Genomic DNA, 13704 nt, shown 5'->3' on the forward strand with positions numbered 1-13704 from the left:
GTTGAACTTCCTGAACTGTGGGTTTATAATCTTTATCAGTTTTTTAAATTTTGGCTATTATTTTTTTCAATATTTTTTGTCCTCAAACTCTTTCCTCTTTCCTCTTTTCTGGAACTGCTATTTAATATATATTAGGCCACTTGAGATTGTCCTACAGCTCATTCATTCTTTGTTCATTTTGGGGAAGGTCTCTTTTTCCTCTGGGTGTTTTATTTTGGATAGTTTCTATTGTTTTGTCTTTAAATTTACCAGACTTTTCTTTTGCAGTGTCTAATGTGCTCTTCTTAATTCCATCCAGAGCCTTTTTCTTCACAGACATATTTTTCGTCTCTAAAAGTGAAAATTGGGGCCTTTTAATGTCTTTCATCTCTCTCCTTAATTTTTTCATGCTTTACCTTCTGGAATATAAAAAATACAGTCATAAGAACTGTTTTAATGTCCTTGTCTGTTAATTCTATTATCTGTTCTATTTCCAAGTCTGTTTCTATTGATTTCTTTATCATGAATTATATTTTTTTAGTTGAAGTATAGTTGATTTATAATATTATATTAGTTTCAGGTGTACAACATAGTGGTTCAATATTTTATAGATCATACTCCATTTAAAGTTATTACAAAATAATGACTGTTTCCCTGTGCTGTGCAATCATGACTTGTATTTTTCTGCTTTGTATGCCTGATAACTTTTTTTGGATGCCAGTCATTGTGAATTTTAATTTGTTGGGTGTTAGATATTTTTGTTTCTCATTGAAAACTTTCAAACTTTCTTCAGGGATGCAGTTACATTATTTGGAAACAGTTTTGAGACACAGAGAGAGAAAGAGAGAGACAGACGCGGAGAGAGAGATGAGAGAGAGAGAGAGGTTCAGTAGGTGGGACCAGAGCGCCTTTAGTCTAGGGCTGATTCCCCCCACAGCTCAGGCAATCGCCCTCTGAATACCTGATGCCCTGTGCAGTAGGAGTTTTCTCTGCTCTGACTGGTCATAACCATGTGTGAGTTTTGGTCATTGTTCTGCCTGCGCCTTTCTGGCGGTTCTTACCTTAGCCTTGGTAGTTTACTTACACACGTATGCTTGTCCATACTCAGAGGAAGACTCAAGGAATGCTCTGTAGCTCTCCAGAGCCCACTCGCTCTCTCACTCTCTTTCTGTGCAGCAATTTTTGTTCCAGAATTCCCCTCTCCAATACTCTTGATTGCAAATTCTAACCACCTTGTCCTCCCCAAATTCTCAACTCTTATGTTCTTGACTCAGGGAAGCTGCCAGGCTCTGTTTTGTTCCCCCTCCTATACTCTGCTCTGTAAACTTGCCATATGATAAACTGGGGTAATCTTAGGACTCCATTTCTTTCCCTTCTCTCTGGGATCACTGTCCTGTGCTGCCTGTTGTCCAAAGTACAAAAACATTGATTCAGGTATTCCCACTGTTGTTTTTGTTGTTGTTGCTTTGGTTTTGGTGGTTCTTTTTCTTTTTTTGTTTGGTTTTGGGGTTTTGGTTTTGTTTTTTGTTCGGTTGGTTGGTTGGTTGGTTGGTTTTTTAAGGTGGGGAGGGTAAATGTGGTCCCTGTTATTCCATCATGGCCAAAAGTATAACTTCTCCTATAACTCTTTTAAAATGTCATCTTCTTAATGTCTAGCTTCCCTCTCCCCTGTTGAGAAATCAGCTGTCAGTCTTAATGTTCTTCTCCTGAAAGTAAAATCTCTGTTTTCTCTGATTGCTTTTTAGATCTTTTTCGTTGTTGGGTTTTGGGGGTTGTTTTGTTTCGTTTTGTTTGGCAGTTTTATTTTGTGCCTAGATGTGATGTTCTTTGCTTGAGTTCATAGACCTATTAAATCTCTGACTTCATATTGTTTGTCAGTTTTAGAAAATCTTTGCTCAGTATCTTTTTCCCCCTCTTTCTGTGACTCCAATTGTATATATATTTTTTTCACTGTGTTCCCGCATATCTCTTCTGTATTTTCCATTTTTTTCTCTATGTGCATTAGTTTTGAATTTTCAAAATTACCTGTCTTTTATTTCACTAATCCTGTCTTCTGCTGTTAAAGCCATCTATTCAATTCTTAATTGCAGATTCTGTATTTTTTAATTCTACAGTCTCCTCTTGATGTTTTTGGTACATTTCAATTCTCTGGTGAAATACTTATCTTTCTAAATATATTGTCTCCCCTTTGCTTATAACTATAAGGAACTATAGTAACTTAGTTACTGTAAAATAATACTTAAAAATCCATGTCTGCCAACTCCAACATCTGAATCACCCATGGGTCTTTCTCTATTGTCTGTTTTGTTTCTAGGTGTCGAGATACATGGTCCTGTCTCTTGGCATGCCTGTCAATTGTTGATTTAATGTAAGACACCCTGATCCTCCAGGTGATTTTGTTTTCCACCAGAGAGGGCTTAGCCTTTCCTCTATTGGAAAGATTGAGTGGAAGCTAATCACCTTAATCCAGTCAGGTATGCTGAGTTGAAGCGGGGTTGAAGTTTGAGTGAGGCTGTTTTCTCTGGTTTGCCTCTTTTCCTATGGGGTAGCTCACTAGGCTCTCAACAGTGAAGGTAATATCTTCACTCCAGTCCTTTTAGATATTCTCATCTGAGCTTTTTTAACCTCCCACTTAGGACAGCCCAGAATTTGCCAAATACTTTAAAGGGGAAACTAGGCATGTGTTTCAGGCCCCTTTGGTTCTCCCGGTCTGTCGCTCCAGCCCTGAAAGATTGCCAAAAGCTCTGCTGGTTTCCCTGTCCCTAGCAGCAGTCTTCTGCCAGGACGAACCCAGAGCTAGCAAATGCCTTCAGGGGAAGAGCGGCTGCAGACCATCACTTTACCTCTCAGTTCTCTCTTCTCTGGAATCTTAGTTCCTCTAGTTTTCTTTGTTTCAGCCCCTCTCTGATACTTTTAAACAAATATGTTATGTATTTTGTCCAGCTTTACTAGTTGTTCCTTGGCAGGAGCGTTGGTCTGCCATGAATGACTCTGTTCTGTCTGGAAGCAGAATTCCAGTGAGTTTTTAATTTCTGTTATTATATTTTTCATTTCAGGAAGCTATATTTTGTTCATTCCCAAATCCATTTGATCACTTTTGTTGTCTCGTTTCTATCTCATATTTTCAACCCCTTTTTAATTTTCTTATATGTTTTAAATGTGCTTATTCTATACTTCTGATTATTTTAAAATCTCAAGTATTTACTGCTCCAGTTTTGAGATTATTTCTGCTAGCTACATTTATCTTGCCTTGTTTCTTTAGATGTTTACTGATTCATGAATGTGAGTTTATATGTCTTAGGATTAGTCTCTGTGGGTCTTTTCAGTCCTGAGTTGAAGGTGGGTTCCTTCATAGAGGCTTTGCATTTGCTTCTGCCTGGAAACATGTACAGGCCTTAGCACACTTTAAAATCTTAATTTGAATTTTATTGGACCACTTAAATAATAATCTGGGATGAAAATCCACATGAGGGCTAGCTTGTGTTTATAAAATTCATAAGGGGAATATTTTTTTCTATCCTCCATTCATAGTCTAAGATTTCTCTTCATGGGTGGGCCCTGGACTTTGTCCCCTATCCCCTACTCCATTAGGAGGCCATGAACACCAAAGCTCAACTTCACCTCTATCATAAGTCAAATGCTCTCAAGGTAAAAACTGCCCTTCATGCTTCACATACCATTAAGAGTTCCCAGTTTAACTTAGGTTTTGGCCTCTGAGTATTCCTTAGCAACTTGCCAACATCATGATGCATTTGAGGAGACGTTTGTAATTTTCTGTCCAACATTTTTAGTTGCTCACTGTGGGAGGTTCCAGGTCCATCATAGTAGGAAACTCTAGTCAGGGCTGAATGTTATTAAATTTACACACACACATAGAGGTATAATTATACTACTAATAAAATGTTCTGAATTTAGTATCACTTGTATACATGATTAAAATGAGTAGGTAATAAATTTACCTTCCAAGATCCATAATTGCAGCTGTTTGTCCCCAACAGTAACTACAAGCAGTTTTTCATTACAGAAAAGAAAATGATTGAATAATCCAAATTAGCCTGGGCAAGAAAACTAACAGCTGCCTAAAATGAAATGCTTGAGTTATGAGCCATGTGCCACTTTGGTTTATCTGCAGCCAAAAGGTTCAGAATCCTTATTCAATTAACCATGTTGCTTGGGAGGGCCTGGTTGCCCTGAATAAGAGCTGCCTGGTGATGAGTAAGAGGTATCCGTGACACACAGGTTCAGACCTTGCAACTCTGTTTTTGTTGTTTGAACTTTCTTCTCTGTTGTAGCTAGGGATCCAGCATGGAATTTAAACACTTGTGTGGTAACTCCATTCCTTCAGCCATTGTGTTGTTAAGCTCTAGCTAACGAACTTTTAACACTGGTTCCATGTAAGGTAAGACTTAGAAAACAGCAGCAATCAACATTTCTGGCTTTATAAATAAAACCATATGTCTTTCGGAAAGTAAGATGCTCCTGCCTGTCTATTCCAACTGATCCCCTCAATAGTAGCGTTCATAACATGTATGAAAAATAAAGAAATAAACCAAGGTAGCACCTAAGAAAGCTTAAATTAAGAAGTGGCTTTTATTTCAAAAAATCACACCTACTGTAACAGAAACTTCAAAATGTATACTTGTTTTAAAACTTAGGAGCTTTGCATAAAATAGAGAAACCAAAATTACGTAATATTTGAAAAGGTAAGAGCTGCCAAATGCACCAGTCAAATATACTTTGTCTCATGTGGACTTTTCTTCCATGCCAACAGTTTTTGTTGCTTAGGGAGATCCTCCTGATAATGTCACAAAGAATGTTTCTCAAACCCATATAGATTATGTACACATTGGCTTTTTAAAGACAAGTTAGATTTTAAATCTCTAAGCTTCGTTTTGCTTCTGAACATACTGTTTTGAAACAAAAACCAGGTGACTAAAAGAGAGGAGACCGAATTTTTTCCCCCAACTTATAAACAAGTCCTGAAGATAATTCTGGAGGAGAAAATTCAAATATAGTTTGAACAGCGATATAATAATTTGACATAAAATGTCTCAGTGTTATTGCTTTGAAGAATTACTCTTTACTTGAATGTGTACACTGATTACTAATGTCTTACATCATAGTCTTACCACTTTACAAAATTAGATTTGCTTTTTGCATCTTATTTTCTTAAATTATGGTCATACTATGAAGAGTAATTATATACTTTTATTTAGGTGACATAGAGGAACGTGAATATGTAATCTCGTTTGTCAAATAAGAAAAACTTGAAATCAGTTTCCTTTCAATTAAGACCTCAATCATGTCATATAATCACTTTATTTCTTCTTTTATAAAAATTGCAACAACTTTTTCAAAAATTATAGCTACCTTGTGGACTGTAAGTTTAAATATTGCAGATATTATTGTCTTTAAGTTGCAATAAGACAAACAGTGACTTTATCATTTCTAGAATCAAAGAATGAAGAGTGCCTATGTGCAAGTTTTCTGGGCCCATTTTGGAATTTTCTAAAAGAACCAATTGCCCAAATCATACATCGAGGTTCTGATATGTTAGTTTTTCTGTGGATGGCAAGAATATTAATAAAAGTGACTCATTCGTACTAATACCTTAGACCCTACGCTACTCCCCATTTCAGTTCCTACTCTATACTTTTATTATTTAATTCATTTGCCATTTTTAATCCTCTGCTCTGTCATATTCACTTCATGAGTTTAAATCCAATTCATCCTTCAAGAACACTTTTATACCACCTCCTAACATGAAGCTTTCCCTAATTCCCCACCTCCACCCCACCACCAAGTAGAAGTTAATCTCTGCTCTGTATGATTTATAGCCCTTCCTTCATCTCTATTAGGGCAGTTATTAAGTTCCCTGTTGTTTCATTATTCCTGTACTATCTCCCATTAGCATGCAGCTTCTGGAGGTCAGAAATTCAGTCTTGTTCATATTTCTTTGCACCGGTAAATACTTAATGAATAATCATTCTTGTTAATGATGAAACCTAAATTTTCAAACTATATTTTTGTTTTATAAACATCTGTGTAATCTGTCTTTCTAAAAAGTATATGACACTGAGAGATTAAGATTTGAGTATCCTTTTTTAAAATAGTGGTATTAAAATATACTATTATGTCAAATTATCTAGCACCTGGCACATTACCAGGTGAAACATTGAGTTTACCTGAAGACTTTAACTTTTAATTGTAATCAATTTAAAGTGAAGAGTTTTGGGGTTGGGGGGAGGGGGTAATATGTTTGATTTGATTAGGTTTGGGGTTTTTTTTGTTTTTCTTTTTTTAGGTTTGTTTTTTTTTAATCAGAATTTCTTGTGTTTCTGTTAAATTTTGGTCCCATACAGTCCATAGTTTGAAATTTCACTCCATGATGAAGTGAAGATGTGGTTTTGTTGTCTTGGAAAGTTTACACAAAATTTCCAGACCACAAGAGAGGTCATTTAAATCTTTATTGAACAACAGTAATAACTAAATTGCTTTCTGGAACCAAGTACGTCAAAATTCAAAGAAAGGGAGAAGGCAAGCAATGTATAAACCAGTGGGCATGTTTGGATGCTTTCTGATAATGCTACAATCCACTTTAAATCATGATTTCAAATTCAGTAATTCCTTATTTCCTAAAAGTAACTAAAGTCTTCTGAATTCTGATTATTTTGATAAGCTTTCTTGAGATTTTATTTTCTGGTTCTTTATTATTCTTTCAATACCTAAGGCCTATTCTAAGATATTTGAGAGCCAAAATAAATTGTTCATGAACATTACCCACCAAGCTACAGCTTCAAAAATTAATATTTAGTTACTAATTTTATTTTATCTCTATTTTAGTGTCCACCAATTTTCATCATGCACCTTGTTGAAGGAAGATTCTAAAGCTTAAAAATGACTACCATTCTTCAATAAATAGGTCAGTAATATCAAAGGCTTTTTGAAACACTTAAGCATAGACAATTCACTGCACTTTACTTGTGTGACCATGACATTAACACACTGAAAACCTTTAAGTTCCCTAAAGAAGACTTTCTTCTTATACATCTTTCCTAGCTGTGTCTAATCAAATTATGTTTTTCAAGATAGTATGTCCTTCTCTGAAATTATTTCTAGCATGTGCCTCACACACAAAGTTAACTATCTTGGTTATAATTGACTGCCAGCAGAAAGACTCACTTTTGATAACAGTATTTTGTTAGTAATTTTCTAGGACATACATCTTTCCTCATCAAGAAATAGTAAACCCAAACTACCAACATTGTTTCCCATGTCGAAAGATTAAAATCATCTTAATGAATAGTGCTCAAATGCTGGCACATGGCCAAATGAATAATCTTTGTCTTAAAGTAGCAAAAAGTGTAAGACACTACCTACGTTAAGACTTGATTTTCTTGAAATTCATCAGACAATAAGTGAAAGTGCTATAGATTTTTAGCTTTCGTCTTGAACATCTGAAGTTCTCTTAGCTAGTAATTTTTTACTTAGATTTATATCTTTAATCCTAGGATCGCCCATCTCTTTGAAACCAGTTAATTAAAACAGATAATCACCTTATAGAACTTTCACATTAGGGTAAAATGAGAAAAAAAGGAATTGAGTAACTTTCATATACGACATAAGCAGGCATTTTCAGAGCTAGAAGTACAAACATGCGTCCATTCCTAAGCTCCTGCTTCCCCGTTTCTGTTAAGAGCTGAAACTTGTGCCACCATGGTTAATGTTTTGACAGATTTTATCATAAACCTTGCTGTTGTAAATTTGCCTTGAGCCAAAATTTAACATGTTGTAAGCTCAGAAACAGTTTTTGCTGTTAGTCACGAGAAACGGAAATAAATCAATTATGCTCTTTTGAATGATAGGAGTAGAGAGTTTAACTCTTTAAAAGTTACACATGACTTGAAATTTGAGAGAAATTCTCATTTTTTATGTTCACGACCTCTCAATTGTCAATAAAACATACATAAACACTTTTGTGACTCTCACAAGGGAGAATATGCCAAAGGAAATAATGTGGCTTTAATATGCTCACTAAATTTCATCACCAAAATATAACCCCTAATTTTTTAAAATGAAAACGTCCTTTGCCTTATTATATGGAGTCAAAAATTTAAGCCCTCAACATGTGATTGATTCAAAAACTATGAAGTAGCTACTTTGTTTCCAAATAATTTATCAGAATGCACTTCAGTTAGACCCTGTCTTATGGTGTCTGTCATCTATAACTACTTAGAGTATTTTATTAAACTTTAACTCCCAATCATTGCTATTCCTAACAGCCTGCAGATCTAGATATTTTTTCTCTCTAAAACATCTTCAATGACCATGACCATTAATAGTTACTCATAAATGCATTTGTACACAGGCTAAATCATAGCACATCAGTGAAGAAAAAAAAAGAGTTGTAACCCAGTCTTTACCCTAGAATAAATCAAATCAACAAATATTTATTGAATGTCTACTATGTGCAAATAGCCCTGGACTGGTCAGCTTTTAAAAAGCCATCCAACTTTTCACATTGACAAATCAAAGCATTATTATTTTCAAGTATTGCAGAAGGTGCTTCCATGTCCTTTAGGTGACAAAGCCTCTGAGGACCCTGCAATTACTTAGGATAAAGAAAGACAAGGAAGAGAAAGCTAATTCACAGACTGAAAAGAGAAGAAAGAATAACCTAAAATATCACCAGCAGATTGCGTCATATATGTGTGTGTGTATATGTGTGTGTGTGTGAGCTTATGTGTATAAGCATATATTATATATGTGTGTATATTTATATACACATATACACACAAAGAGAAGAATGAGTGAATTTGAAAAAAATAGTTTTTGTTAAGGTGACATAAGAATTGACATTTATATTTGAATCCAGAGCTTTGCTTTAAAAATAGGCTTAATGTCTTAAAAAGGAACGAAATTGGGTCATTTGTAGAGACGTGGATGGACCTGGTGACTGTCATACAGAGTGAAGTAAGTCAGAAAGAGAAAAACAAATATCGTATATTAACGCATATATGTGAAATCTAGAAAAATGATACAGATGAACCGGTTTGCAAGGCAGAAATAGAGACACAGATGTAGAGAACAAACGTATGGATACCAAGGGAGGGGGATGGGGTGGGATGAATTGGGAGATTGGGATTGACATTTATACACTAATATGTATAAAATAGATAACTAATAAGAACCTGCTGTATAAAAAAATAAAATAAATTTTTAAAAAAATAGGCTTAATGATATTTTGGCCAGTGTTAAGTTCTGTGGTACTAAAAAACCAAATATATCATAGTATAACAGAAAGATTACTCAACTTGGCCCCCAGATTCTAAAACCTAGCTTTCCCTAAAGTCTGTTAGGAGATGTCTTCATCAATCAACAGATTTATAATAGAAGAAGTGACTTCTACAATGTTACTATAAAAAATTATGATAGAAGCCTAAATAAGAAGTTAATTTTATCATAAATAAGAGAAGCTACTTAAAAGCGCATTTTAAAGATTCTAATTTTTATTAGGAACTAAATAAATCCACCAGTAAGAGACAAAACTTGTACACTTTATTATACTACATTATATATTATACTCTTTTATACTATATATTATACAATATTTTATGCTACAATGGTCTATGCATTTCATTTTACTAATCTGTAAAAGATAAAATAATACACTATCTACCCACATCAAATAATTAAATGTGTTTCCTTAGTGAAGTATAAAAGGGAGGCTGTCAATAGTTTGCAGTTTTACCAAATAGAATTAATCCTGGTTACTTTGCATAGAAGGTATATATATATATGACTGATGATATTGTCATTGACAGTCTCACGGGTGATGTCTAGTGTCAATTTTAAGTATTTGTTTAGGAGAAGTAATTTTTTATCAATTTTTGCCTCCTATTGGTAGGCTAAGTTTAATTTCTAATGAAAATCAAAGCAGATTCTTTTAAGCAGCAGCTTTTATCTTTCCTAAAATGTCTGAAATTAATTTCTCAATTTTTCTGTGGGAAAAAAAACTGGTATAGCTCTATTATTCAAAGTTTATGCTTCTATTATGAAATTGTTGCTTATTAAGATCACTTTGAAGCAAAGGTATCTTTTCATATATCTTTTTAATTATTTGATACTTTTTCATCTGGTTGTAATTTATTTTCAAAGTATTTTCAAAGTACCCTAATTGCTCTGTAGTAAATTTTGGATTTCTTCTCAGTTTGTGTATAGCCTTTCTCTTCTTGATAAAACTATACCATTGGCCTTCGTAAATATAGCAGGCACTTTCAATGTGTGACTACATTGGTTTGGTTTCTTTTATTCATTTTCTTGGTATATTGTAAAAAATGTCTTTGGATATATTTTAAATAAAATTTCACTTGGACAATCCAGACATAATGCTTAAGTTCATGGAGAAATATTCTCTTTAGAGTTGTTTCTGATTTTCATTTCACCTTTCCCCCTCCTTTGGCCAGAATTCCCAACACTGAGACCCTCTTACCTAGGACCTAGCCTGGATTCACCTGCCCCCTTGTGGTATTCCTCTCTGAATAGTTCATTGATTTCTGAAATTTGGATTTGGTATTACATAGCCTGAGAAGATAAACCTCTTTACTCTTGTCTAGCAGTCTAAGACCAGAAAATTTTTCTTCTGTTAGTCACTGGCTAACATAAAAAGATGAAAGGAGTTTATATTTTTAATTTAATTTAGAGTACAAGAAGGAAATTGAGCACTATAAAGAAATTAGTAGCTTGGAATAAATGATAAGAATTTTGTCTAGAATCGATATTAGTGACCTGCAGATTAATAAACTAAAGAGATATTTCCAAGATTCTCATAAAGCAATTTAAAATCAAATTTTTTCTATGTCAATGACTCCTTTTTTAGTGAGTGGGAGAGGAAAATGTTACTCTATTTTATTTAAATTTTAAATAGATTTCCTAAACCTCTCATCAAGGATGAATTCATAAATATACAAAATAAATTAAATGTTGTATACTATATGATCAGATATTTTGGTACGTTTGACACAAATAGGTTTTTTGTCTCTCTCTGACAAAAGGAATTTTTTTCACATGCCGCAGGACTAATTTTTACATCTTCAATCTTCAACTGAAGTCAATATTGAAGTCACATGGAAAAAGGATGATATAGTCAATGAGTGAATTACCTAGACACAAATTTGGAGACATTTTGCAAGAATAAGGACGTAAGAATTAGGCATCTAGTTAATAAAGAATAATGTGCAGATAAAAGAAAGGGGAAGAGGAAAGAAAAGCACTATTTACAAAAGTAATTTGTCTTTCTTACAAGGAAGAAATAGATTAATAAATTATTGTTAATAAGACCCCAAGTAATTTTTAAAGACTTATTTTTCTATCTGTTAACTGTAAATATTTCTAGCAGAAAGAGTTGTCTCTATGCTGTTCCGCCTCCTAATGCCTATTCTTCACCAAAGGCTGGTTTGATTGAATAATAGTGGTCCTCTGTGGCATTTTTAACATTATGTCACCTCACTTGAGATCGAGAAGAAGAAAAAGTATGCAGGCTTTAATAAAGTTGTAGTCCAACTTCCAAATTTCTAGTATTTAACGCTCCTTTGCAGCTTCTCTTACATTTGTAACAGTTGACCTACTAACAGGTTCCCAGAAACCCAGGTTCAAATTTTGGCAGGCTTACCTCACCTCTTTGTCCTTCCAAAGTACATAAATGCTAAACTATGTTCACAGTGAGGAAGGGAGAGTCATTCTAATGAGACTTTTAAAACCAAGACCCTTTCTGCTCCCTACCAAGTTACTGCCATTCTCTCGAAAGGAATAAAGTTTTGTCAGTGTGCTCTTGGCATAATTTCTTCAGCCTGGATTAAACACAGGTGACTGAGAGCCTACCTTATCTCCACGGGGCATTAGTCACTCTATAAAAGTTAAATTTATTATGAAATGCTTTGTTTGTGTTAACATATATCTTCTCTGGGAAGTTGGAAACAAAGGCATGTCCTTTAAGACTCCATATGGGGAAAACACATCCTCCTGTGGAATTTAACCTTAATTTGAACCAAGATCTGTGAAAGAAAAGCACTTTAGTGTATTGTTCCCTTGCTCCACCCCTCTATTCCCTTATCTAAATGGGGTTACTGTTGCTTCGTGTTTTTTAACTCTTCCCATTCCAAATCTTCCTTTCCTGAGTTTAAAATAATCTTAGAAGAGAAATATATCAAAATAATTGTGGCAAACAACTATGCCTTGCTTTTAAGTATGAGTGGTTTAATTCTGATATCTTTAAAATTAAATAAATATAGAGCCAGTTTATACTTATATATCTTATTGTTCATTACCTTGTTTTAACAAATGGTACATTGTAAAGAATATATTATTTCCTGAAAATCTTTTCTAAGATTCATTTACTAGCAAACATTGTCATGTATGCATAGTTTATGCCTTATGAGAAGTAAAGAATCATTAGAAGAAAAGTTTACATTAGGAATGATGAGATGTATTTGAAAGACTAATTTTGACCTCTGTTTTCCTTCAGTCTGTTTGCATAATCTTGCAGTGCTTTTAATGTATCTAAATCCATAGACGCTCCAAGGCTTCTTTTTAAAAGTAAAAGCAAAATTTCCATGGCTGCTTCCCGCCCTCATAACAGACCAGTTGTTTATAAGCAGCAGAGAGTATTTCCCAAAATCTTTTAAGTTCACATTTTTTAAAATTCTGCTTTTATGAATACTTGAAGTTTCTTTTTTTTTAATTTTTATTTTTTAACATCGTTATTGGAGTATAATTGCTTTACAATGGTGTGTTAGTTTCTGCTTTATAACAAAGTGAATCAGCTATACATATACATATATCCCCATATCTCCTCCTTCTTGCGTCTCCCTCCCACCTTCACTATCCCACCCCTCTAGGTGGTCACAAAGCACTGAGCTGATCTCTCCGTGCTATGTGGCTGCTTCCCACTAGCTATCTATTTTACATTTGGTAGTATATATAGTACTTGAAGTTTCTTTAATAGCATCTACCAACAAACGTAATTATTCAAATGATTTTCCTTCATTATCTTTTATTACATTAAGAAAAAAATAATTTTGAGTATAAGCTTAGATATTAATTTTAAAAATATGAACATGATATTTAACTTGACTAGTACTCAATTCTTCTACTCAAAATAACTATCTTCAGCATTATTAAATGGAAAATTTCGTAGCAAAATAAAAAATTCATAGCAAAATATTTATAGATTCCTACAGTCACATATTTCCTTATTAAATAGTATATTTTATTTAAACTATTATATTAAAATTAGTTTGATAAAGATGTTTTTTAAAAACTATGGAATACATGCATAGTACATTTAGGATGTTAGGACATTTATCACAAGAAATATCAAATCAGGGCATCATTGTTCCCCACTTCAGCCCTGCCTACATTTATTGGTTCCACCCGAATCAACCCTCATATCACATTTATTGAAGCTTAGTTTCTACCACATGTTAGCACTTGATTATATACTATGTTGTTATTTAAATTCATAATATGTATTATTTTTCATGGAAATTATAAGCTCACAATAATAATGAGTTGACAAATGGAACACTTTAATTTACTTCTTAGACTCAAATCCTTGTTTCTCTTGGAATTTGCACTGCATTAGACACTGGTTTGATACAAACTTTCTTAAAAGATAACAGCCCTATACATCTGTTGCCCCCAGATTTTTCCAAGAATGGCTTTGGA

General features: G+C 33.8%; 1 protein-coding gene across 1 annotated transcript in view; it reads left to right on the top strand.

Moving 5' to 3' along the window:
• MIPOL1 (mirror-image polydactyly 1) overlaps positions 1-13704 on the top strand; it is a 348741-nt gene that overhangs the window by 326049 nt on the left and 8988 nt on the right. Inside the window, exon 12 of the mRNA XM_061182468.1 lies at positions 6823-6901. Coding sequence (XP_061038451.1) covers positions 6823-6874 — 52 coding nt within the window. The 3' untranslated portion in view covers positions 6875-6901. The remainder of the gene's footprint in view (positions 1-6822; positions 6902-13704) is intronic.

This window comes from Eubalaena glacialis, chromosome 2, assembly GCF_028564815.1.
Source record: "Eubalaena glacialis isolate mEubGla1 chromosome 2, mEubGla1.1.hap2.+ XY, whole genome shotgun sequence".
NCBI classification, from domain to species: domain Eukaryota; kingdom Metazoa; phylum Chordata; class Mammalia; order Artiodactyla; family Balaenidae; genus Eubalaena; species Eubalaena glacialis.